The following is a 27,420-nucleotide window of genomic DNA, read 5'->3' on the forward strand; positions in this document are numbered from 1 at the left end:
GAAGCACAATTTGTGCTCTTAAGCTGAGCACACATATGAAACACTGTGTGGGGGTGTTGACATATTACTCTACTCTACCACCAGATCTTCTTGGCAAAGAGTAGTGAACAGTCGTGCCCTTATACTATCATGAATATGCAAACTAGAGTAAAACCAGCACAATATAGAGGACAGAGACAAAAGTATTTCTTTTGATAACTGTTGGAAAGATATTCCATTGTCAGTCAAAGGGTAAAAATCAGGTGTTCCTGGTGAAGGATGGGGAGAAAAAGAATGAACTCTCTTATAGAATTAGCTATAAATGTGGAGACTACTACCTATTTCACAGAGTTATTGGGAAAACAAGATATATACACACACATGTACATATACACAGTGCTTAGCACAATAAAAGAAAGTTAATAAATAATCAATAAGTGGTAGCTCTTATTAACTACTTAATCTTTCTGGGTCTTTGCCTTTTGACTGTTAATGATAACAGGTACAGATTCTTCAAAGAGTTATTGAGGGATTATATGAAATGCTGTATATAAAGTGCCCAGTTAAATATCTATACAAGCAAGCACTCACTACAATTATATGGTATATAGGAAAAAATTTTTATAGAACAGCAGGTTTCCCCTACATCTGTCTAGTCAATGTCAGTGTTCAAATGATTCTCTAATTTCTTGGAAAGGATAGTAGGAAGCTGAAATCTTACAATGGTTCACTCTTAAAAATTAAGCATGATTTTCTGATCTCATGAGTATCTAACCAATGTTGACCTCCAGAACTTTACAAAAAAGGCAAACTTGTTCTGTTTAGTGACTAAAAGGATGGAACATCTTGCTAAGTTCTTTTTTTAAAAAAATTTTTTACATGTACTCTCTTACTGTGTATTTAATAATAGGGTATAATAGTGGAAGACTACTAGTGTATACTAGCTCAAGAGGAATCCCTAAGAACATTTAAATAGTGAGCTGCACCTTACAAAACCTAAATCTGGGAAAGTATAAGCAATATGTTCAAAAGATTCTCGTCTAGAGAACTATTGCCAAATCTTTACAGTGGGATGTTTTGCCGAGAAAGAACTCCTTTGGAGAATCCAGTTTCCAATGATTTATTTACAGAACTGGAGGGATAAGAATCAATTGAAAGCAGTACATACTATGAAAAGTTACCTGAGGTCTTTGGAAATGCCATCATGAGTTAGTTGCATAAGATGTAATTAAGTGTAATTGGTTGTTATGAGCTCAGAGTCTGTAAAACCTAACTCGTGCAGGCATGATATTTTTCAGATCATAGAAGAACAAAGAAATGGAGATAAAGAATAAATAATAAACAATAGCACTACCCATACCCAATATGTTTTTTTCCATCTTTGCCCACATGCTGTCTCAATTTCTGCCTTTTATTAGAGCATTTCCAAACCAAGTTCTCTGGGTTGTACCAATTAACGTTCGAAGCAGAGAGGCTGGCATAAATCTGACATTTCAAGAAGTGTAGAATAAAAGATTCCACAGCTTTCAATCGCCTATTTTAAAGAAAATGAAAGCTGGTTTGTTCACTTGCTCAGCTGCTTTAAAAACAAAGACAAAGGTTTCATGCTGCCACAGTTTTATTTTAAAGAACAATACTTGTGAAATGCAGGTAAGTAACTGGGTAACAAAAGTAGGACAGGGAAATATAAAAGAAAACAAAAATAGACACAATTTCATACCATAAATGTATTAAGCAACTAAGAAACGCCATCCTATTTTCCACATAAATTAGTCCTAACTCTAACTCAAAAGTTGCCTTTGTCCTGATTTTTTAATTCTTTCAATCCCTTCCAGAAACACAGAGTACCCACCTCCTTCTGCATGGCTAATGGCTAATAAATAGTATTTGATTTCAAGAGCTTTAAAAGGTAGCATTCCTTGGCCACCTACTCTTGTCAGGTGCACCCCATCATTTAATATTCCAAAGAATTTCCTATGTTGCTAAATGTGCAGTATAACAACATGCTTCCACGTTTGCTCTAGGTGATAAAGGGCAAGGCAATAAAAGCTTTAATTTATTTAGTCCATGGGGTACTGCAGATCTCATCCACTGGACTGGATCTAAGAAACTGGTTAAGTTCAGTGTAATTACCTGAAGACTCAGCATTATCAACTTGTTTCTACACTGACCCTTGCTTTTGGTCCCAATGAAATATTAGCCGTATGGTAGCAGCATGTCCCCAGCTTTCTCCTGAGGGAAAAAGAACATAACGGTATACTGCCTTACTGAGTAGGTTACATGCATCTCAGAATGCCTCAAATATAGTTTGACTTTACCCGATTTAACATAACGAGAGTATACTTGGTTTCAAAAAACCTGGTACATGTTACTTCTGAGATTAACAGATTTTTACCTATCTATGAAAATATTACAGATCATTATCCTCCATTTACTTTTAGAAAACTACATACAGTTTTAGTCAACATATTTGTCAATCTTCTACACCATCAGGCCCACTAAACATATTCCTGAACACCAGAAGAAAAACAAAAACTCTGACAGAGTATTCTTCAAGATTTTAGTAGAAATAAATCCTGAAGCATTGTGTTCTAACAAAACCTTGACTGAAGTTAGAAAGTCGTAGATCTATTCACTGTAGTGTGGTTTGTATTTAAATGGATTCACCCTTCCTCCTACCTAACACTGCAAGCTTTCTGAGGACAAGAGTCATCCAATGAATATCTATACACTCATTACCTGAAGCAATAGTTGCCAGATAGTAGCTGCTCAGTAAATATTTGTTAAATAACTGAAAGGAAGAGTCAGTATCTAAGGGAACTGTGCTTGATGTTAAGATTTGTAAGACAGATATAGTCTTATAAATCTAAGCTAAATAACACTAAGATCAGTAAGAGAGACACAGTCTTGGCTTCCACAGAGCTTATGGCACTCAACAAGCATCAAATGAAAAAGGCAGAAAAAATGTGAGTAACTAAAAATGTTTATCTGATTGATTACCCACCCAATGCAGGAACTAGCAAGGCCTTATTTCTGTCAATCTTTGTTGTCATCTGATTGGTTAAAACTACCTAAAAAAAACAAAATGTGAGAAAATTGGGTGAGTCTCTCCTAAAATTACCAAGTAAATAGTTTTGTTATTTTAGTATTCTGACTATAACTAAGACATGTAGATAATGAAAACTTTTGATAAATTTTTTAAAATTTACCCATAAAAATGAGCAGTTATCTGAAAATATGATACCACTGAACATAAAACATTTTTCAACAGACAAGAACAAAGAAGCTTACATTGTGAAAATGGAAGAATAAAAATATAATAGATAATGCATAAAGGTCTAAAGAGACCATGTGTAAAAACTTTATAACTGGGAGCATCAGAAAAACCACACTTTTGAAATTTTAATTTTGTATAAGTCAATAGGAAAAATCAGATCAATAGTAACGTCAGGAGTGGTAATAAACATTTACTGAGTATTTAATACATGCCAGAAACTATTCTAAGTGCTTTACCTCATTATCCTATCTAATATTCATTATTAGATGAATAATTCTACAAATAAGTTATTATTTATTATTATTCCACTTTAACACATAAGAAATTCAGAAGATTAGAAAGACTGAGTGTGTGTTCTTTACCACTATTTTCTCTCTAAATGTATTTATTCAAAGAAATATGAACTCCATAATAACTCAATGTTTGCATTTTTAGGGAAGAGATATAGTAAGTACTACCATTTATGATGTTATGGGGAAAAAACTGAGGCAAATAATTATGAGATGAGACCTAAAAACATAAAGAAAGTACAATATAAGTGGAAGAACTGGAAAAAATGAAACCGAGTAAACAGGCCAAATGATCCCAAATTATAATTATGCTAGTATAGTGATAATAGAGATAGGCACTGCTTCACTCAGATGGCCCTGAAGGCTGAAAATGCTAATTGTTTTGATTAAACAGTGGCTTTTAAAACAGATTCCACGTTTTGAAAGATAGTCATTTTTAAGTAGAGAATATGAAAGTGTTTAAGGCTGGCTCAATATAGTGAGCACCGGGCACTTTCTCATCCAAAATTCTCTAGAAACAGTTATGTTAAATATTCTTCCAATATAGACCTTCCCACCAGAAATAAGACACATACTATTGCAAGTAAAAAGTGATAAAGAACTTCTGCAAAAAGCAATGAGAAAAGGTACCTAATCTGAAAAGTTATCAGTTCCACAAGAAAGCCAAGAAAGAAAAAGATGGTTTGGCTCTTCCCACTGCAGTGGTAACTGTAAAGGAGTGCAGAGAGCATTAAGAGTCAGGAAAAAGAACTAATAAAACTTAGCTAAACCTTAACAGCAGACCATTCCGGAATAGTAAGAGATTCAATGTCTAAACTTAGAGAGAGACCAGATCAAAGGAAGAGAGAGCGAGAGGCCTGCCAAGGGCTATTTAAATCCTAGTTTACTAAATCCCCATGGTTTACAACCCTGATATCCACCCTGGCAGGGCCCTTGCTTATTTTTATACTGCTTCTCACTTTAGGTCCCTGTATCTTAAACCGGCTAATAGCCTTTGTTAGGGAAAGAGTGAGTGCTGTTCAGGTGCTAATGCTGAGACCGCAGTATCATTCACTCACACAGCAGGAAGAAACAAACATTCCATGATTGGAATGGTCAAAGGAAAGTGGGGAAATGTAGAATCTAAGCATTAGTAAGATTAGTAAATTAGCATAAGCATAGCCATCTTAGAAACCTAGAAACCATTTTCTGAGAGTGTGACTCAGAGGAAAAAAAACAAAAAAAAACAAAAAAAAAACAAACCCTGGGCCTGGGTAAGGCCTTGAAAAACAAGTTAATCATGAGCACCGGGTAGTGGGCAGCTGTGACCCTTGGTCAGCTAACCTTGGTCAGTAAATCTTACATACCAAGCTTATCGTGCAGAACCTTCCTAACCATTGAGGAGTAGTCTTACCCTGCCCTTGCTTAACCCCAGGATATATGTCTTGCAAGAATAATGTATAGTTATAGAAAATTGCTATGAGTTAAGTGCTTTGAAATTGCTATATAAACCCTTGGCTCAGAGTGCTCGGGGTCCTTGTTGAGACCCGCTGCGTCGGGCTGACTTGGACCCCAACTAGTTGGCTGAATAAAGACTTTGCTTGAATTTACATCTCTATGCCTGTGTAGTTTGTTCTCTGGGGAAGCCTCGGAAGCCTGCACCCTAACATTAACACCCTCAAATTTTTTGTTTTAGGAGAAGTCAGTAATCCATCTAGATTCCAATTAGGCACCACCTGGATGACATGACTTCCTTCTAGTTCCTCTCCCTTTAAGTGCTATAGCGGCTTCCCCAAGCATCTCACCTCACACTAGCCATCTCAGAACAAGGTAAGCAGGAATTTAAACTGGGAATTAACTGAAATATATGACTAATGGCATCACAGCATGCTGAATAATATCATTACTGTACATACAGCCACAACTGGAGTCCCCAACAGGCTGAATAATACCCTTTACAGGACATACTACCAAGGATTTAAGCTCTAGCAACTGGAATATTTACTCACACTTTTTGGCTAGAGGTGCACTGTCCAATTCTGCAGCCCTTAGCCTCATATAGATTTTTAAATTAAACTAGAAATTCAGTTCTTTAGTAGCATTAGCCATATTTCAAGTGCTCAACAGCCATGCAACTACTGTATTAAACTGAGCATTTTCATCTTTACAGAAAGTTCTATCTCAGCACTCGTTTAGAGTGTAGAGGCTTCCACTGCTTTTTGAAGGTTCACATTAGTGCCACTTTGCTTTTATGAAAAGACCACATTAGTCTCGGATTTTGCTAACTGAAGGAGATCCATAGAGGATTTCTGCTTTTATGAAAAAAGGTGAAAAGCAAAAATAGCATTCAGCATTTGTTTTGCAGTGAGCTGTTACAGACGCAGGGTGCAACCTGAGCAGTGAGATGGGTACTGCCAGCTCCCTTCCTGGGAGCTACACCCAGTTTCTCAGCAGCAGGCCACCATAAGCTTTGAGCTGTATCTGTGAGCATCTGTGCTGCTATATCTTGATTTATTTTGTGCATGTGTTAGTAAGATGTGTCCTAAGATATCAGAACAGCCTAAAAGAGGTTGCTTTTTGGATATGCGAAATCTAAAAAATGTTTCCATATAAATTAATGGTGATTGCTTCTTTGCTTTATGCCATGTTGGCATACAAAAGGTTTCACTGCAACACTCTACTTTCAGACAGCCGGGGAAACCTGTATTTAGTTTTTCTGTTACATTCTTTTTTTCTATTAATATACAATACTGTATTGGTTTCAAGTACACATGTAGTGTTTCGATAGTTACCTACATTATAAAACGCCCACCCCAACTAGTGTAGTTTTATCTGTCAACATAGAAAGATATTACAGAACTATTGACTATAATCTCCATGCTGTACTTTCACCCCTGTGACTAATTTATATTATGATTGAGATTTTGTGCCTCTTTATCCCTTACACATCCATTACATATTTTGAAGAGAATGTAAATAGATGTACTGGCTTACCAACTGTTCAATAACCCAAAATTAGAATTTGCACTGTCAGCAAATATTTATAAAACAATTACACTACTTCTGCAAAAACGTTGGCCTTACCACAATACAAATGAAAACTACTGTATGGTTAGTACAAACTCTTAAAGAATGAGTCTTTAAAATAGTGATGTAACAATCAACTTGAAATTATGAGCTTCATTGCCTTAAAAAGTCTTCCACTGCCCAAATGTCCTTTAATTGATGAACAGATGAACAAAATGTGTTATATCAAGAAAATGCAAAATTATTCAGTCATAAAAAGAATATTGACATACACTGCAGCATGGATGAAAACATGCTAAGAAGCCACACATACAAGATCACATATTGTATGCTGTTATTTATATAAAATACCAGAGCAGACAAACCCATGGAGATACAAAGGAGACTAGTGATTATTAGGGACCAAAGGGAAGATGCAATAGGGAGTGATGGCCAATGGGTAAGGGATTTATTTTCTGGGATGATGGAAATGTTCTAAATTAGATGGTAGTGATGGTTGCACACTAAATACACTAAAAACAACTGTACTATTCCAAATTTTACAGTATATCTCAATAAAGCTGTTTAAAAAAAAAGCCTTTCTGCTAATGAATAAATGTATCTCTGAAAGGACTCTCTCCATATCAGGTTGGCCAAGACTTAGGATTCAAAGTTCACTGAGATGTGGGAAAACAAGAATTGCCATTCATTTTGGAACACGTTTTCTGAAGGGAATTTGATAATATATAAACAAAATGTTTAAAAATAGAGATATCCCTTTGGCTTAATACTTTCAGAAATAACTGGACAAATGGACAAATAAACATACATAAAGTTGTTGATTGCAGTGTTTTAAGTGGTGAGAAACTGGAGCCAACTTTAAAGACAATCAATAGGAAGGTAGTTAAAAAACTATGCTATAATGCTACAATGGAATACTGTGTAGTTGTCAAGGTGAGGTAGGCTTATAAAGTAGTATATAAGGAAAGATGTTCACAAGCTACTGAGTGAAAAACAAAAAACTGCTTTGTATATCAATAGGTATGATATGATCTCACTTTAAAAAACATGTATGCATGCATAGCATTAGTCTGGAAAAATATGTACAACATGAATAATCACCATTGGGTTATAAATAATTGCTTATTTTCTACATTATTATTTAGAACTTTCCTTACAGCAAGCTATATATCTTAAAATTATAAACTGTATCTTTTATCAAAGGTCATATATGCTCCTATACATGCTAACTGGGAAATTAAAAATCAAACAAAGAAGAATTTATAAGTAAGAGAGCAAAGTATGCCTTCAACCCCACAAAATCCTATCCCTGGAAGTAACCACTGTGAACGTTTTGGTCCTTCCGGATTTTTTTCTCCATGTATGTAAATATAAATGGACATACATAATTTTTATTTTTCCCCAAAGTGGGATCACACTAAATATACTGTCATGTAACTTGAATTTTTTCACTTAATCATATATTTGGATATATCTTATTTGACATTAGTATGTTATATTTATACTGCTCTTCGTAAACATTGCATAGTATTCCACAATACTGTTTAGATTACTTTCTTAATCAGAAAAGATGAAGCTATCTTTCTACTAAGAACAAGCAAAACCCTAAGGAATTACACAACCCATTAGTCTTGAGTGCCCCCTATTGGGGATTCTGCACTGATATTAACAGAATGACAAATTACAAATTCATGAAAGATACTCAAAGACAGGCCCCTACAATTTTCAGCAAGCGGCAAAGAAATCTAAAAACTCAAAAGATGTATGTTTTGAAATAATTTTATCAAGGAGTTCTTTATTTTCTTAAGATATGTTACAGCTACATGACAAGGACCCTCTAACTAGGGTAAAGCCAAGAAAACCAAGTTAAGTAGTTTGACCGTTTCCCATTTCCTCCCAGGCAAGTGTGAATATTTGTGTGAGCGGTGGAATGGGGTTGCAGAGTGGTAAGTGACTGCAAATAGAAAGTAAAAACGTTTTTATCTCACTCCTTTTTATCTGTTCACTTCCAAACTTATCTTTACCTCTCTTGACATTTCAAATCAAGAAGAGTTAGCTCGACTCCAAACATCTAATTGCCTACACCATGTAATTTTTCTATCCTTCTGAACCTGTGATTGCGCACTATGTAACAATCAAAGACTCAGGGTAAAAAAAACCAGGGGTGTTGGAAGGGCTTACCTGGAAAAACATCAAGTGTACTTAGACAAAGAAAACACTGCAACTACCAAAGGTAGTTATGCTTGTTATTTTCCAGGACACTGAAACAGAATGCTTATGACTGGAATTTTTAATGAAAACCAAAACAAAACAAAACTACATTCAAAACCGTATGTCAGTATCATTTAGTCAGGCAAATTCTATTTTGTTATTTCTATACAAGCTTGACTTGAGTATGAAATTCTCTTAACTAGTAATACTTACAGCTAATCTGTGATTATTTGCAAGGCTGATCATTTGCTGGGCAAAGCCATTTAGTAATCGAGTTCGAAGGGACAGGTCATCTAGGTCATGATGAAAAGGAAAAGCAATACTGTCCACTACCACTAATCGAACCTAAATACAGAAGAGACAATGATAACGGGTTTGAAATTAAAATTAAATTTTTAAAATGGAATTCCAAAAGCATGGTCCATTGCAAACAAAACAAAATTAAAATCCAGGGTTCTAGATTCTGCAAAGACTTTATTTTGGTGACTGTAAATCTGTACAACTAACACTTTCTGCACTTTTCACCAAAAATTAAAATGCACTCTGGTTTGATAATTTATCAACTTAAAGAAGTAATTTAATGAAAAGAAAAAGGAGCAATTATAATTTTCTTATAATCTGCCACAATACACAGTCTTTACAGAGATATATTAACACTGATAAAAAATACTTTTGAAGTCTTAGTAAAACAAGTTTCTCAAATATGTCAATTATTCTTTCAGAGTTCTTTTCATGTTAAAAAAGAAAAGTCTTCAAATGGTAAAATATCTTCTTCCAAAACTTAATATTCATTTATTTTTTTCCCTTTAAATTTTGTGGGTTTTTTTTGTCTTTTTATATTTTTATAACTGAAAACATCGATACACAATAGATAACAATATTTGAAACCAATATCATATTGGTTTCAGTTTTTCTCCTAAATTTTAGATATACTATAGGATAACCAAGCATTACTGAATTCAGTATGAGGCAGGTTTCTCTTGAATTCCAATTAAGAGGCTTACTTATAAACATTTCCATGACAGTTTCGTTTCAAACATAATCGAAGTAATTGCCCCTACAGTGAAGTTACAATAGTATCGGTTAACCCTTGACAATGTGGGTGTTAGGGGCTGTGGCCCCTGCCTGCCCCCTGCAGCAGAAAAACTGCATGTAACTTTTGATTCCCCAAATATTTCACTACCAATAGCCTACTGTCGACCAAAGTCTTACCTGTAACATAAACAGTCAATTAAGACATTTGTATATGTTATGATTACAAACTATTCTTACAATAGAGTAAGACAGAGAAAAGAAATGTTATTAAGAAAATCATAAGGAAGAGAAAATACATTTTCAGTACCATATAGTATTTATTGAAAAAATCCACAATTGTATATAAACCTAAGATCCAAGAACAAACAGAATCTGGAAACTAATCCAAATACTAACAAACAAAAAACTATAAAATCATGTATTTTTCTATCTAATAAAGGATCAAACTACAGAGGATTTTTGAAGCAATGTCTAAATAAGCAATTTCATACCTTTTATTCAGAGTATTCATTCCTCCATTCAGTAAATATTTATTGACATCTACTATATGCGAGTCACTGTTCCAGGCATTGGGGAACCAGAGACAGGGTCCCTACTCTCTTGAAGTTCACATACTAATGGAGTGAGGGACAATTAACATTTAAGCAAATATATGAATAAGATGATTTCTGGCAATTATAAGAGCCACAAAGAAAGTAAAACTGGGTGAAGTGATAATAAGTAGGTAATGGAGAGGGAGAGGCTAACAGACTAAACGTGAGGGAAGGCATCAATGAGGAGGCAGGCAACAGAACTGAGTCCTGGATAAGTACCTCTAGGATGGAAAGACAACCTATGCATAAGGAACAGGAAGGGCAAAGATGCTGGAACCCAAGTTTGGCATGATTAAGGGTAAAAAAAGAAAAAAATAGTGAGGGGAGTGGTAGGAAATTATACAATTATACAAGAAAGGTACAGTGCTGTGCTGAAGCCAAATCCTACACAAAAATACAGCAAATAAAATGAATCTTGAAAAAGGGATCCAAAGAATGTAGAACAGACTGCCTATATTTGGGGAAAAGAGAAGATCTCATAAAAAAGGGTAAAGTAGCAAAATCACAATCCAGCAGGACCCAAGGCCTGCCTCCACACCAGCCCACAGGCCAAAGGAAGAGGAACAGTGGGGAGGGAGTAGAAGTCTAGGACTGCTGAACACCCAGCCCTGGAGATCTGCTCTGGGAGCATAAACTCACATCACATGGAGCTCTGGAGATTACTGGGGTTGCAAAGCAACGATGGGCAGAACACTCAAACTGAGATTCCAGCTGCTTGTGGAGAAGAGGTACACACTACTGGCACCCCTGGGATAAAAGAAAGAAGGGCAGGTCGAAGGACTATCCAGCAGAGAGAGCGGTACTAAAGGGGCCAAGATTACACACAGCTCTCTACTCAGGAGAAAATGCAGGCGGACAAAACAATCCTGGCACACTCAGCACAGCAGGTTGGGAACTCTCAGGAGCTTCAGATGCTACATCCCCCTGGCTGGCAACACCACCCCAAGACCCGCCACTTTGGTATATAGCCTGCAGCTCTTTCCCCCTGGCAGGCTGTGTGTCCCTGTCCATGGTAGCTATAGGAGCACAGTACCTAAGATGCTCCCTGTCCACTCGGGGCACTGGACCTGGCAGTGGAGGCAGGCGTTGCAGGCGGGAAGGCAAGAAACCCTCCAGGCCAAGCTCTTTTCTCCCTGTATGTGCCAGTTCAGCTAGCCTGTGACCCCTGCCTCTGCTGCAGGCACATGGCAGTACCAGAGAGAGTTTCTGAGCGCTACAGGGCGCCATCTACACAAAGTTATTAATCCATTGGAAACACTAAAAAAATGAAGCAGCAAACGAATTTGGTTGAAACAAAATTACAAGAAAAAACGCTAGAAAGAGGGGTTAGTGAAACTGAAATCACCAATGCTCTTGATTAAGATTCCAAAATAAAAGCCATAAACAAGCTCATGGACCTACAGAAAAATACTCAAGATCTCAATGAGGACTTCAACAAAGAGATAGAAATACTTAAAAATACAGTGTTTGAAATGAAACATACAATGGGGGGATTTAAAAGTAGATTAGCTGAGGTAGAGAAGAAGGTAAATGAAACAGAAATTAGAGAACAGGAATACAAAGAAGCTGAGGCAAAGAGAGAAAAAAGAATCTCTAGGAATGAAAGAATAGTAAGAGAGATATGCGAACAATTCAAATGGAACAAAATTTGTATTATTGGGATACCAGAAGGACAAGAGAGAGACAATGGAAAGAAAGTTCTTTGTGGAAATAATTGTTGAAAACATCCCCAATCTGGGGAAGGAAATAGTCCCTCAGGTCATGGAAGTGCAGAGATCTCCCAATAGTCCCTCAGGCCATGGAAGTGCAGAGATCTCCCTAGGCAGACAACATCAAGACATAAAATAATTAAAATGGCAAAGATCAAGGACAAGGAGAGAATATTGAAAGCAGCCAGAGACAGAAAAAAAGATCACTTATAAAGGAAATGCCATCAGGCTATCAGCAGAAACCTTACAGGCCAGAAGGGAGTGGCATGATATATTTAATGCAATGAAATGGAAGGGCCTCCAACCAGGAATACTCTACCTCACAAGATTATCATTTACATTTGAAGCAGGGATTAACAGTCTCCAGATAAGCAAAAGTTGAGGGAATTCACCACCCACAAACTCTCTCTACAGTGCATCTTAGATGGAAGTGCTCATCAGGCTAAATAGTTGTTATTAGACAAAATAAACCATAGTAAATGAAGTAGATCAATTAGTAACTAAGCAAATAAATACAAAATTAAACCAACTATTCACAAAGTAGTCAGGGAATTTGGTCCAAACACAAAGGGATACAAAAGAATACAGAATATGACACCTAGCATGTGAAGGGTGGAGGAGGAAGAAGAAGGGGAGAAAAACAACAAAAAAAGAACCTTTACACTGTGTTTGAAATAGCATAATAAGTGAGTTAAGATAGACTGTTAGAAGGTAAGGAAGCTGCCCTTGAACCTTTGGTAATCACAAATCTAAAGCCTACAATGGCAATAAGTACACATGTATAGATAATTACCCTAAATGTAAATGGACTGAATGCACCAATCAAAAGACATGGAGTTACAGTATGTATAAAAAACAAGACCCATCTATATGCTGCCTACAAGAAACTCACTTTGAAGATATTTCATGCAAATAATAGGGAGAAAAGAGCAGGAATAGCAGTACTTATATCAGACAAAATAGACTTCAAAACAAAGAAAATAACAAGAGCCAAAGAAGGACATTACATAATGATAAAGGGGTCAGTCAAACAAGAGGATATAACCATTATAAATATCTATGTACCACTATAAGAGCACCTAAATATGTGAAACAAATATGAACAGAATTGAAGGGGGAAATAGAATGCAATGCACTCATCTTAGGAGACTTCAACATACCACTCACTCCAAAGGACAGATCAACCAGACAAAAAATAAGTAAGGAGACAGAAGCACTGAACAATGCATTAGAATAGATGGACCTAACAGAATCTACAGAGCATCCCACCCAAAAGCACCACGATACACATTCTTCTCGAGTGCACATGGAACATTTTCCAGAATAGATCACATACAAGGCTACAAAAAGAGCCTCAGTAAATTTTAAAAGATTGAAATTGTGCCAACTAGATTCTCAGACCACAAGGTATGAAACGGGAAATAGATTATGCAAAGAAAACAAAAAGCCCACAAACACATGGAGGCTTAACAACATGCTCCTAAATGATCAATGCATCAATGACCAAATTAAAACAGAGATAAAGCAATATATGGAGACAAATGACAACAAGTCAGCCCAAAACCTGTGGGAAGTGGCGAAGGCAGTTCTAAGAGGAAAACATATAGCAATACAGGCTTACCTCAAGAAAGAAGAGCAAACCCCAAATGAGCAGTCTAAACTCACAATTAATGAAACTAGAAAAAGAAGAGCAAATGAAGCCCAAAGTCAGTAAGAGAAACATTAAAGATCAGAGCAGAAATTAATAAAATTGAGAAGAATAAAATAATAGAAAGACTCGGTGAAACCAGGAGCAGGTTCTTTGAGAAAATAAACAAAATAAGTAAACCCCTAGCCAGACTTAATCAAGAAAAAAGAGAGTCTACACACATAAACAGAATCAGAAATGAGAAAGGAAAACAATTACTATGGACACCATAGAAATACAAAGAATTATGAGAGAATACTATGAAAAATTATGCCAACAAATTGGATAACCTAGAAGAAATGGGACAACTTTCTAGAAAAATACAACCTTCCAAGACTGACCCAGGAAGAAACAGATAATCTGAACAGACCAGTTACCAGCAATGAAATTGAACTGGTAATCAAAAAACTGCCTAAGAACATACCTGGCCAGATGGCTTCATGGCTGAATTTTATCAAACATTTGAAGAAGAGCTCATTCTCCTTAAAGTTTTCCAAAGGTAGAAGAGGAGGGAATACTTACAAACTCATTCTATGAGGCCAGCATCACTCTAATATGAAAACCAGGCAAAGACACCACAAAAAAAGAAAACTACAGACCAATATCCCTGATGAACATAGATGCAAAAATCCTCAAAAAATATTAGGAAACAGAATTCGATAAAACATGATGAAAAAGCACACTGAAGGAACAAAAGAGCAGCAGACTCACAGGCTCCAAGAAAGGACTAGAGTTACCAAAGGGAAAGGGTTGGGGAGGGTGATGGGGATTAAGGGGCAGTATAATTAGCAATCACAATATAGGTACATCACAGAGAAGTCAAGCTGTGACTCTATAGCATCTTACTACACTGACAGACAGTGACTGCAATGCGGGTGTGAGGACTTGATAATATGGGTGAATGTTGAAACCACATGTTGCTCATGTGAAACCTTCATAAGATTGCGTATCAGTGATACTTCAATAAAAAAAAAAGCATCACCTGAGTGCAAGTCATTTTCAACAAGTTGTAATCTTTTTGCCGGTGCAGGGCTTTGCCTCAGTATTGATGGCTGCTGACTCATGAGGGTGGTGGCAGCAAAAGCCTGGGGTGGCTGTGGCAATAAGTAAGACAGCAATGAGGTGTGCTGCGTTGATGTACTCTTCCCTTCATGAACAATTTCTCTGTAGCATTAGATGCTGTTTGATCACCTTTCACCCACAGAACTTATTTCAAAATTGGAATCAATTCTTCTAAAACCTGCCATTGCTTTACCACGTATGTTTATGTAATATTCTAAATACTTTGTTGCCATTTCAACAATCTTTACAGCATCTTCTCCAAGAGGAGTAGATTCCATCTCAAGAAAACATTTTCTTTGCTCATCTGTAAGAAGCAACTCCTTTAAGATTTTATCATGAGATTTCAGCAATTCAAATATAATAATAATGAAAAAGTTTTAAATCCTGCAAAAATTATCAAAAAGTGACACATTAAATGAAATCAGAAAATGCTGTTGGAAAAATGGCACTGACCGACTTGCTTGACACAGGGCTGCCACAAATCTTCAATTGGTAAAACACACAATTATCTTTGAAGTGCCATAAAAGAAGGTTACCTGTAGGAAGATATGCTATATTCATGGATTATAAGATTAAATATTGTTATAATCTACAGATTCACCATAATTTCTGTCAAAATCTCAAACACATTTCTGCAGAAATGGACAAACTGATCAAATTCATATGGAATTGAGAGGATACTGAATAACCACAGCAATCTTGACAGGGAAACAAAATTAAGAACTCAGATGTCTCAATTTCAAAGCATACTATCAAGCACAGTAATCAAAACAATGTGATCCTGGCATAAAAAGAGACACATACATCAATAGAACAGAGCCCAGAAATTAACCCACACTTCTATGGTCAACTAAGTTCAACAAGGACACCAAGCCCATTCAATGGGGAAAGAATCCTCTTTTCAAAAATTGTGCTGGGACAAGAAAAGAAGAAATTACTGAATTATTTTATGCCAATGTACTATACATATTTTTCATGCTAATCAAACACTTCCAAAGATCCTTGGTTAGTTATAATTCAGGAGTCTGAGCCATACCTTTGAGTGTTCTGAAATGAAGTCTGGAAGGAGATAAACTTGTGCCGGTAGCTCTATGTAGTCACGACAACGAAAATAATAAATATTAGAAAGAATATTTAACTATTTTTAAGTGCACAATTCAGTAGCATTAATTGTATTCACAGTGTTTTGCAAGTGCTTTCCAGAACTTTGTCTCACAAACCCGAAACTCTACCCATTAAACAGCTCCCAGTTCCCCTTCCCCTTCCCCTAGCCAGCGGCAACCACCACCTACTGAAAATTCCTCCATATTGTAGCATGTGTCAGAATTTTCACTTTTGAGGCTCAGTAATATTCCATTGTATGTCTATACCAGATTGTTTGCTTATCCATCTGTGGGTGGACACTTGGGTTGCTTCTACCTCTTGGCTGTTATGAATAATGCTGCTGTGTACATGGGTGTACCTCCTTTCCCACGTTTTAACTGGGCTTCTTTTAAATTAAAATTCATTTTTGTAATAGGTCTACTTTTATTATTATGAGAAACAATAAGTAATAATTTTTGTGCTTACTGTGGGCCAGGTATTCTGCTCATCTTGTGTATTTTTAGTTATGAGCTTGGGAGGCTCTAAAGACCCGTCAAAACACAATTTATTTTTGCTTTGGAGAGGAGACACTCCGATGAGGAAGGTGGTTTCCAACGGTGAGGGCCCATCATCACATCGCGGGCTGCGCGGGTCCCTGTGAATTCTCCAAACACGTGTGTAGGTGGGGGCGCTGTGGGAGCTTTTCGCTAGTTTGCTCCCATCAAAATTAGAATCAGTGTTTGTGCAACTGCTCTTTCACTTAAAGGTGATTATTTGCTGCAGATTTGAAAGAGCATGTTTTATACTTGTCGGTGAAGCTTTGAACGAACAACTTATTTTTGGTAATACGTGGACTGGATTTACAGATTGTAATTTTGCCAAATTTCACCTTAGAGTTGCTCTTTCAGTTACGTGATAGCTGCTTTTGAAGTGCGCCAGACATCAGTGACGTCTCTAGCGCGAGCACTTCAAGGAACTAATTTGTTTCCCTTTAAATCCGTAGAGCGTCTTTCCAGTTTTATGGGAACACCACTTACTGAGCTAAGACGCGCTAAATGAGATCAGCAAAAGGGGTGTGGAATATGTAGATTGGCGCAGTGACTGCTGGTCATGCTTAAACTAGACATATATTTCCCAAGATTTTGGCTATATGCAGGTATGCAAACTAGTGTCTCCTGGTAGTTATCGTCTGAAGACTCTATTCCAGAAAGAACGGGAACGGTAGGCTGCATGAGAAAAGTGCCCCTCTCTTCATAGTGATTTGAATCTGAGGGTGAGGGGTCAGGCACGCTTTATTTTTCATACTTACTTAGCAGGGGAAACACCATGATCACGAAGGCGGTTTTCTCACTGTGAGACTTATCCCTTGTTCTTAGGGTTCGCTGACCTCTGCCATTTCCCCAGATGTGGGAAACTCAACTGCGTAATTTCTGGTAGTGGGCAACTGTATCTTTAAGTTTTCTCTTGGTTTTATTTGTACGTAAAAGGACTTTTCTGTACGTAGTGCTTGTAATAACTCGAAGAGGTGTTTGAATGTAGCTTAAATCTTTTGGGCACCTCATGTATTCCAGGAGTTATTCAGACTATTTCTGTGTTTCAAAGGCTTCTTAGTTTTACTGTTGATCTGATATATTTCACTCAGGTTACAGCAAGTTCGAAGAAGTAAATCAAGCTTCTGTTTCGTGAGGTTGAAAAGTAAGGCTTGGGGCTATTTTTCTTCTAATGGAGAGCTTCCTTTTCCCAAGCTTCCGGAAGCTCTCTCTCTCGTACTCCCTTGTTTGTAGTTCTCGTTTCTGACATTTGTTTCTTTGGCCTTTCTGCTTCCTTCCTGAGAACCCTGACCTTGATAATTTTAGGTACTCCCACATAAAATCTTTGGTCACATCAGCAAAATTCTTTTTGCCCCAGAGATATATTCACAGGTTCCAGGGATTAGGACGTGTGGGACGTTTTTTTGGTGGGCCGTTCATTATTTAGCCCACCACATCAACCAAACCTGCAGATTTCAGGAGCTGTAGTGAGGTCACCAGAAGTTACTCAGAGTAGGTAAATGAGCCCAGTTTCTGTCTGCTGGTCGTGTTCAGGATTGTATTTATGTGTTTATGGTTTTTGCAAATTTCCCAGTATCCGACTGTTACTGTTGTAGGTTCTATAGTTTGGAGAACTCTTGTTTTGTGACAGTGTAGAGCTTGCCTGACGAGAGTGACCCTTTGTGTCCAGTGTTTGGAATCCGATGGGGAGGTGCCAGGAAGCAGGGTGGTTTTTTTTTTGTACTTACCTGTCAGGGGAGATACTATGATCATGAAGGTGGTTTTCCCAGAGTGGGGTTCATTCATTGCACACACTCAGGTGTGCTGACTTCTGCAAATTTCCCCATTGGGAAGCTTGGCTACATACTTTGTGGCAGTGGGGGACTGCGCTCCTGTTTTCCTTATCAACTTGCATTTTAGAAGACACTCTAGTCTAAGGGGTTTATTCAAGACAACCCCTTGAGTTAGGTGCTGTTATTGTCTCTATTTTGCAGTTGAGGAAATTAAGGAATGGAGAGGTAAACTTACACAAGTCACACAGCTAAGGAGTCAGGATTTGAACCCAAGCAGTCTGGTTCTAGGCTTTGTTTAGTTGCATCACGAAATAGGGCTTCTGATTGAATCACAGATCTCGATGTTGGCCTAATTATTTTCTGAGCATGACATTTAAAACTTCATGGACATAATTTTTCTTGGTTATTAAAAAGAAACTTCAGGATCTTATAATACTGAAGGGCCATCATCCATTAAAAGCTTTTATGTCATTTGGAGTCTCTTAATTGTGATTTGCTAGATAAACATTTGAATGTTAGATAACTGAATGCCCTTTTGCAAATGGAATTTTCCTCTGTTGAAACTCTTCTTCATCCTGTAGGCAGTAGATCTCTAATACTTTGGGGAGTGTTTGATCAGTTCGTATGGACTGTGTTAGGACTTTGGCTTTTGAAGAAAGTGGAAGCCTAGCTCCTTGTTTTTCTCTCACCTGGTCTGCCTCTCACCCTTTCATGCAGCTATATGACTTTGACTTTCAATACCCTCTTCCTGCCAGTCCTCTGTGCACTCAGCCGAAAAGAGCAACATCATTGGCCTGGCATAAGACAACTCCGCCAGTGGTCAGAAACAGATCTGCTTTATGGGTGCTGCCTCCTCCAGAGAAGAAAGCCTGCTCTGTCATTCCAGGATGGCAGTCTAAGACCGCGTGCCACTTGCCTTGTTTTCTTGCCAGGATCGCATGTTGGACTCTGTAGTGGCCCCTGTGAGATGGCTGAGCAACGGCTCTGTGTGGACTATGCCAAGTGTGGCACAGCTGCCTGCAAAAAATGCAAGGAAAAGATTGTGAAGGGTGTCTGCCGAATCTGCAAAGTGGTGCCCAATCCCTTCTCCGAGTCTGGGGTATGAAAGAGTGGTACCACATTAAATGTATGTTTGAGAAACTAGAGCGGGCCCGGGCCACCACAAAAAAAATTGCGGACCTTGCAGAGCTAGAAGGCTGGGAAGAGCTGGAAGATAACGAGAAGGAACAGTAAGCCAGCACATTGCAGGTGGAGTAGAGAATACTACTTTCTCATCTCACTGGTGCTGAGAGAAAATGGGATAAGGAGAGTAGAGTCCTATTTTTTTTCCTCCTTCCTCCCTCCCTCTTTTTATTTGGAAATAATTTCAACCTCACAGAAGAGTGACAAGATTAAAACAGTATAAAAAACACTCCTACCCCTTTTACCCAGATTTGTCTGTTAACATTTTGCTCCTTATCATTTGTGTTCATTGGTGCACACACTTTCTCCTTCTACACCCACGTACAGTTTTCTTCCTCAACCATTTGAAAGTAAGTTGCACACATCATGGCCCTTGGTTTTAAATACTTCAATATGTACATTTTAAGAATAGGACTATTCTCTTACATTACTGTAGTGCAACTATCAACTTCAGCAAATTAACCCTTGATACATTTTACTTTATTCTAGTTTTGTCAATTGATCAAATAATATCTTTTATAGTTTCCCCCCTCCAGAATCCCAATTTAGAATCAGGTTTTGCATTTAGTTGTTATGTCTTTTTGGCCTCCGTTAATCTAGAACATTTCCATAGTCTTTCCTTTATAACACTGACATTTTTTGAAGAATAGAGTACCTTCCACCACCCCCCTTTTACTTACCAATTTATCTGTGTGGACTCATAGATTACTTTCTCCTGATGGTTTATAATTTTACTGTACTTGATTAATTTGGTACTTAAATCATACCATATTTGGCCAGTGTGGAGCCCCTATGAGCAGGTTTCTGTGTCCTACATGTTCTCATCATTTTAAAAAAATGCTTTAAGGTATGTCTGGCATAATAGTAGGCTTTTAGGCTTGCTTTGTGTGTATCTATCCCCAGCCCTGGACTCAGCCATTTCTGAGGAGCACTGGTCCCCATTAGGGGAGAATGGCATTCGAGACCAAAATCCAGATGCTGCATGTCCATGAGGACAAGAACTAGAGAACATGTGTAATGTATATACACAAAACACATAAGTGCATACACAGATACATATATATGCTCATATACATGCATATTTTAGAAATCTTACATTGATACCACCAAATCCAATTAATTATAACCCTCAGTATCTTCATCTTTAATATAGCTTCAATTAAGTATAGGTCTAGTCATTGTAGGAGGACTCTAACAGTGGCTCGAAAAATGGGTATCCTTGTTCTTTGAGAGGAAAAAAGACTTCCAAGAGGGAAAAACTACTCATCTATTCCTTGAAGACTCCTTCATGTTCCCTAGCTTGCCCTGCCCTTAGCCATTGGCCTCACCTTTGTTACCTCTTGACCCACCTCATTCAGAGGTAGAGGAGTGCAGGGTAGGCAAACTGTCTCACTGCTCCAATATCAGAAGGTGGAAGCTCTCCTGCCTCGGCCAAACCAATGTGCTCTGTTACTCATCTTTGTTTTACTTTCTTATTCATCTACAAATTGGGGTAATTCCATGGAGCTGAGGTCTTTTGAGGTGTGATTTCTGGTTTCCCCCCAAATCATCTGGAGATTCTTACATATAAGAAGTGGAGAGTGTTCATGAAATTTTAAGTTACTAATAGAAGTAAAGGGTAACTGGGTCTTTATCCCCAGAGCACTCGTCCCCCAGTACCCTGTTACCTGCTACTTCTATTCAGCAGGACCAACCAGCTGGCAACCTGCCCTGGGGAAATGCCACGGCATAGTAACTTACCAAGCAAGGCTTAAGAGCGGTTGAGAAATTCCTTGGAAGCTTTTTCCGGAATCTTTCGCTGAAGGATATTTTCCCTTTTGGGGTCTACAGATCTGGATTCTAAGTCAGAAAGTACACCAAAGAAGAAAACCGCTGTCCAGGCTAAGCTGACAGCTGCTGGCCAGGTGATATCACCAATACCAATCCTCAGAAATTTTGCGGCTTTTCCGGTAATACAGGTCAGAGCTACTTCAGCTGTTACGTTCTTCCTTTTAGTATGGTATCCTATTTGGGACTCTCGCTAAAAATGAAAATTCCGGTCTACCTAGTCTAATTAATAATTTACTTCCATCTGAACAGAGACAGGTAATGGCTAATTATAATGCTCTACTTATATAGTATTTTGCTGTATACTTTAATTTCTGTTGAAGCAGAAAAGATGCTTGTTTTCTCAAGATTTCTTCCCACTTAAGTAGTACCTGTCAGAGATTATTATAACCTGCCTTTAACTTTGTTTATTTGATAATGAAGGAGTCTTGAAAAATTGCATCCCTGACCTTTCTCAAAGCAGAGATGAAAGTATGGAAGAAGGGAGATGTCGTGCATGACTGTGTGTCATTGACAGTGTTGGGCTAGGGGGTTTTGCATGTGTAGCTTCATTTGTCCTTCAGTTAACCTTGGGAAGTACTTTTATTAGGTCCATTTTATGAACGAAAAAGCTGATGTTCTGGCTCATTGTGGAGTATTTTCACTTTTTTTTTTTAACTCTTTTTAACTTCTTTAACCCTCTACTTTAACTCTAGCATCTGTGCTCTTTTACCTGAAACCCTGTTGCCTCTTTTATTTGGAGACATTCTTGTCTGACTCAGGTAAAAAAAAAACCAAAACACATGGACTCAGAATTTGTTTGGGGAGGTAATTTATATGAGTGAAAAAAGCCTAGATTTGAGGTCAGGAGACCTCGTCGTGGGTCAGCACTGTCACCTGACAGCTTGCCCAGGGCAGGAAGTTACTTGACCTCTGAGTCTCTGTGGCCTCATCTGAAGTGGGAATGACAGTGTGCGCCTCATTTCCCCACAGTATTCTCTCCAGGACTAAGGAAGTTACAGTTGCAAAAATGGTGCTGATTCTGGGATTTTTAGTATTTTAAAACTCTGAGGTTTTACAGTTCTAATGGCAGGCCAAATATAGATATACAAAAGAATTCCAGGTTACAGTAAAGATAGCATGTTTTTGGAAGGGCCCTGATCCTGGGTAGGAAATTTTGCAGTTGAGAGAAATGGGGTGTTCTAGTTCTTGCAACCTGCTGAATATCAGTGCTTTGGAGAATTTGTCCCCTAAAAAAGTCCTCTTTAGACTCCAGGTCAGACATGGGGATGGATTTATCATTTACAAACTACAGACAAGAAGAAGCTTACATCAGCACTCTGCTTGCTAATGGCTCTGCTGCAAGCTTGCAGAATGAAATTTGCTTCTTGAATGGTTGTAAGGAGAAAAGAGGGGATCACTAAGAGTTGTACAGTTACTTTGGGGCATCTGGAGGAAAGCCCTGCTCATTGACAGCTTTTCAGTATTTGACAATAAGACAAGAAAGTGGGGATGGGGAGGTAGGAGTAGTGAGGGTCTGGGAATCTCTCCTCAGGCCTGCTCTCCTAATTCAAAAGAAGAGGTTGAACTAGATCATCTTTAAGGCTTCTTCCAGCTCCTATAATCTGTGAAAGCAGTGGTTTCACGTTGACTAACACGTGCCTTGATTTCTCCCCCTTCCTTATCCTGACTTTTCTGGGATCAGCTTTATAACTGCTCTGAGATCCTCCTGACCAATTTTGGCATGAAGGTGACCTTCTTCTATGAAGAGCTCATATAGAGATGCACATCAGCTAGATCTCTGCCTGCGTCTGAGGTCACTGTTTCTTTCCTTTTTTATGGGGGGGGTATCATTAATACAGAATTACATGAGCAACACTGTGGTTACTAGATTCCCCCCATTATCAAGTTCCCACCACATACCCCATTACAGTCACTGTCCATCAGCATAGTAAGATGCTATAGAATCACCACTTGTCTTCTTTGTGCTATACTGCCTTCCCTGTGCCCCCAGCCCACTGTTTCTTTACTTGTAAGATGGGTATAATTATATCTACCCCAGCAGGGCTATGCAGGACAGGGTGTTAAGTGAGGTTCCATACAGAGTACCAGCAGAGCATCTGTTTTTTTCCCTTTCTAACTTCTCAACAAGGCGTAGTGAATTGTCCTCCTGTTTCTCTCTCCCTTTTGCTTTCTCCACCAGCCAAGCCCAATAACTCTGGGGAAACTCACTCAAGCCCTATCCCTAAGGCAAGTCTGTCCTCAAGCAAATGTGACCCCAAGTACAAGGATTGTCTCCTGTGCAAGTTTCGGAAGTTGTGTGCCATGGTTGCTGAAAATCCTAGCTACAATACCAACCCAGATGGTCCAGGATTCCCTTCTTATGCCCTAGGGTTAGGATTAGGGAGAGGGTTAGGGTTAGGGTTAGGATTAGGATTAGGATTAGCAGGAGGTGGGGCCTAGAGAATCTTGGATGCCCTTTTCCTCCAAGGAGCTCAGAACCATGCCACCTTCATGAGCATGTGAACTGTACAGTTGCACAGGGTCCCATGCTTGCTTTAACGCTGTGTTACTGCCTTTTTAATAATTTTGAACAAAGCCCATTTTTATTTTGACCTGGGCTCTACAAAGTATTTATTCAGTTCCTTTCAAAACACAACATCTTTCTTTGGCCCTCATCTGCCTTCAGGAGGCCAGAAAAACGTGTCCCATTTGACCAAGAGGAAAATTCACTGTCCTGCATGTTATGTTTTTGTGAACCATGTGCACAGCTTGGAAGCTTGTAATAGAATCTTCCAACTTTTCTTTCATGTAACAAGTCATCCCTGACTATCTATAATGTCATCTCTGAGGACACTGAAGTGAAAGTCATGGTTCTGCCCCACGCGAGTTCATCCAGGGGCTACAGAGGAGGCAGATAGATAAGCCTCCCGCACCGAACGCTGTGGCCTCTGCCAGAGTGAAGTGCACGGGGTACCGTGGCAGCACAGGCAGCGAGGTAGACACCTCTTCAGTTCCTTAAGTTATGCATTTGTTGAAGTTCTTGTTTCTCAAGAAGGGTTCCTTTCTTCTGTCTCCAGATGGTTTCCACAGTGATGTGTACTTAACACTGAAGCTGCTGCTACCAGGTTTTATTAAGAGTGTTTACAACTTGAATGATAAGCACATTGTTAGGCTTTTCAGCCGCGTTTTTAACTGCAGCCCAGGTGATATGGCACAAGACCTAGAGAAGGTCAGAGGACGGGGAGGGCTTTGGGGGTGGGGTTCCAGTCTGAGGAGCACCTGCAACCTCTTTTCTCTGGTTGGGGCACACTGTTTTTAGGAAACGAGAAACCATGTAAGTAAGCTTCCGTTATGAAAGGAGCTGAATGTGAGGCTACAGCTGTTGGTTTCACAAGGTTCTGAGCACTGGAATCAACTTGCTGAACCACGGGAGGCCTAGAACTCGAGGGTCAGGATTTGAGACTTCCTGCTGCCTCCGGGGCTCGTTCTGGACACTGATTTTTCTTGCTTTTATCCCCTGTGACTTGGGCTCACCATTCAGCTTTGGTTTGTTTATGAGTCCAGCCTTGGCACCTTGGAAAGTCTCTAAGCATCCCCCTTAGCTGATGACTGTGTTTACCTATCAGTTCACATCGTAATGAATCACAGTGGCTCAGCCCTGGATCGGTCTTTGTTTCCCTTCTCAGCTAGGGCAGGTGCCCAGATCCTGGGATGGATAGAGCTGCCCTTTCCAGGAACTGTGGGTGGGATAGACTCTGAGAAGTGAGGTCAGTATGTGTAAGCTGGGGACAGAAGTGATGATTTAGACCTCTGACTCACTTTTAGTCCTGCGGTCTTGGGGGAAGATGCACTTGACCACTCAGGGGTTGCAGCAGTGGCATTTTGGTTTTTGGAGACAGGGTGACATGTCGGAGCCAATCCGAGTCTTCTTTGAGCAGAGCAAGTCTTTCCCCCCAGCTGCCAAGAGCCTCCTTACCATCCAGGAGGTGGATGAATTCCTCCTGCAGCTCTCCAGACTCACCAGGGAGGATGAGCAGCAACAGGCCCTACAGGACACTGCCTCCAGGTGGGGGAGCTGCCATGGGGATGGACTTGGGGAAGGAAGGTGTGGGGGTCCAGAGCTTTTCAGAGACCAAGTTGAATGTGCCTCATCCCCCTACGTGTATACACCAATGACCTTAAGTGCATCATCAGGTTGATCAAACACGATCAAAGATGAACTCAGGTGCAAAACATGTGTAAGTACCAGCTCCTCTGACAGCCGTAGCTGCCAACAGCCCTTACTGCCAGCTGGTATCAAGACCTTGGTCCTGATCTGGATTAGAATCCTGATTCTCCCTTCCTTTCTTGGGACCTGTCACTTGACCTCACGCAGCCTCTGTTTCTCATGTAAAATGGAGGAGATAGCAATACCCTTCTCACAGGTTGTTACAATGGAAAATACATAATATGTTCAGTAAGTATAGTATGAATTACTTGTTCACTCCAGCCCCCTCTTTACTTAAGGTGTCATCCATGTAGGCACAGGATCTCAAAAAAGCTGAGTTTTCCAAGAGCTTTTTCTAATACAACGTAAACCATTCCCCATATATTGGGATGCTGCCTCTCTGTGTGAGGACAGACTGCTATCCAAGGAATAAAGTTAAAGTCATTGGTTTTTGTTTCCTTGTTTCTGTCTGCTTTGGCAGGTTAGATGCCCTTGACCCCATAGCCTATGAAGCCTTCAAAGCCTCGTGTGACCTACGGGACGTGATGGAGTGGGTCCTCCTTAATGAGCAGGAGGTGGAGAAGGAGCCAGGCCAGAGACGAGCTTTGAGCATCCAGGCCGCGCTGATGACCCCAGTGCAGCCCATGCTGGTAAAGATGCTGCTCGGGGCCTGCTCTCCACTCTGCTCCAAGCATCCCATCCTTCCACGTGAGATCTGGTAGGGTATGAGTGCTGAGAGCCCTTGCAGTTGACTGGAGGAGTTTGAGGAAGGAAGAACACAGATGCAGAGGGTTGTTTCTCAGTGGAGAAGTAGAGGCAAAGGAAAAGATAGAATGATATAGTGGAAATTCCTGAACTCTAGGCCCAGGTCTCCCCCCAGTAAGCTGTAGAATCTTTGATGAGTTACCTAGCCTCTCTCAGCCTTTGGTTTCCTTGTGTGAATGACATCTGAAACTCTGCAGGAACTACTAGAATGGCTTATGTGTCATCTTTCCTGAAGACAGGTGGGTGTAATCGGTAACTCCTGGTCTTCTGTGACCTGCCCCAAAGTGCTCTAGTAGTTGGTGGCAGAGCCGGCTTCCTATGACTTAGGTCTCCTCTTCTGGAAAGTGGGAGTTTAAGGAATGAAGACCAGCTCTGATTATTTTCTCATTTTATGAGAAGTGAGATTTACATCCTGGCGTTGGTTTTCCTACATAGCAGGACCCTCCGTGCGTGCTTCCATGCCTACTGTGAGAGCCTGTGGGTTGTTTCAGTGGTATCCAGTGCTTCGTATGCAACCGTCTTGTGTGTTAAACTAAAGCCTTGCTGCTGTAGGGTCCTGGGTTTGGGATGGGGATGTGTTCTCTCCCTCCTAGGAATGTGCAATGGCCAGCACCAAAATAATGAGTTCTCCATCCCAGGGACTGCAGTAGGTGACTGTTATAAGAATTCTTCCTGGAGTCTGTTCTACAACCCTTCATTTGAAGAGTGGCATGGGCTATGTAGCTTGGCGGTTGACCACATAGGCTTTAGAGTTGGGCCTAGATTCAAACCTCCTTCCTGCCATGTACTAGCTGTGTCACCCTAAGTAAGTACTTAATCTCTTAGAACTTCAGTTTTCTCACCCATAAAATGAAAATGATATCTATCATATAAGATATCATATCAAGGATGCAATGAGATTATGTATATGCTCTGCTGCACATAAATACCCCAAAATCGTAGCCACTGTTGTTGCATCCAGATGGTGTAGGTATGTGAATAAGCACTCCTGTCATGTCCTGTCTCAGGGATCCTTGATCACCACTAGCCTGTCACCTGCACTCTTTAATCTAACTTCTGTGTGCCTCTTTTGCTGAGATAAATGATGTGCTATAATGATAAGCCAGAGGCCCTGCAAGATCCTAAATTATTGAGAAAAAAAAATGAAATGCTACTTCAGTAGAATTTTATTTGCTTTACAATGAACTGCATTCATATTCCTT

The 27,420-nt window shown here is 39.3% G+C and overlaps 1 protein-coding gene, 2 non-coding genes and 1 pseudogene across 3 annotated transcripts; 3 read left to right on the forward strand and 1 right to left on the reverse strand.

Moving 5' to 3' along the window:
• Positions 1 to 2,140: 2,140 nt before the first annotated feature.
• On the reverse strand, positions 2,141 to 16,156 carry LOC140848619 (DNA repair protein RAD51 homolog 3-like). Its single transcript, XM_073232885.1, has 5 exons — positions 16,142 to 16,156; positions 15,886 to 15,987; positions 8,977 to 9,108; positions 2,984 to 3,050; positions 2,141 to 2,211 (listed from the first exon to the last, which is right to left on the reverse strand). Exons 1-5 carry the CDS (start codon positions 16,154 to 16,156, stop codon positions 2,141 to 2,143), a joined length of 387 nt encoding a protein of 128 aa, XP_073088986.1.
• A 1,077-nt stretch (positions 16,157 to 17,233) lies between these two features.
• LOC118969575 (U1 spliceosomal RNA) lies at positions 17,234 to 17,397 on the forward strand. The gene has a single exon (XR_005057486.2). It is a non-coding gene; the product is annotated as a U1 spliceosomal RNA (small nuclear RNA).
• LOC140849100 (DNA ligase 3-like) overlaps positions 17,253 to 27,420 on the forward strand; it is an 854,661-nt pseudogene continuing 844,493 nt past the window's right edge.
• Positions 18,203 to 18,367, forward strand: LOC118969574 (U1 spliceosomal RNA). The gene has a single exon (XR_005057485.2). It is a non-coding gene; the product is annotated as a U1 spliceosomal RNA (small nuclear RNA).

Source organism: Manis javanica, chromosome 4 (assembly GCF_040802235.1).
Source record: "Manis javanica isolate MJ-LG chromosome 4, MJ_LKY, whole genome shotgun sequence".
Classification (NCBI taxonomy): Eukaryota; Metazoa; Chordata; class Mammalia; order Pholidota; family Manidae; genus Manis; species Manis javanica.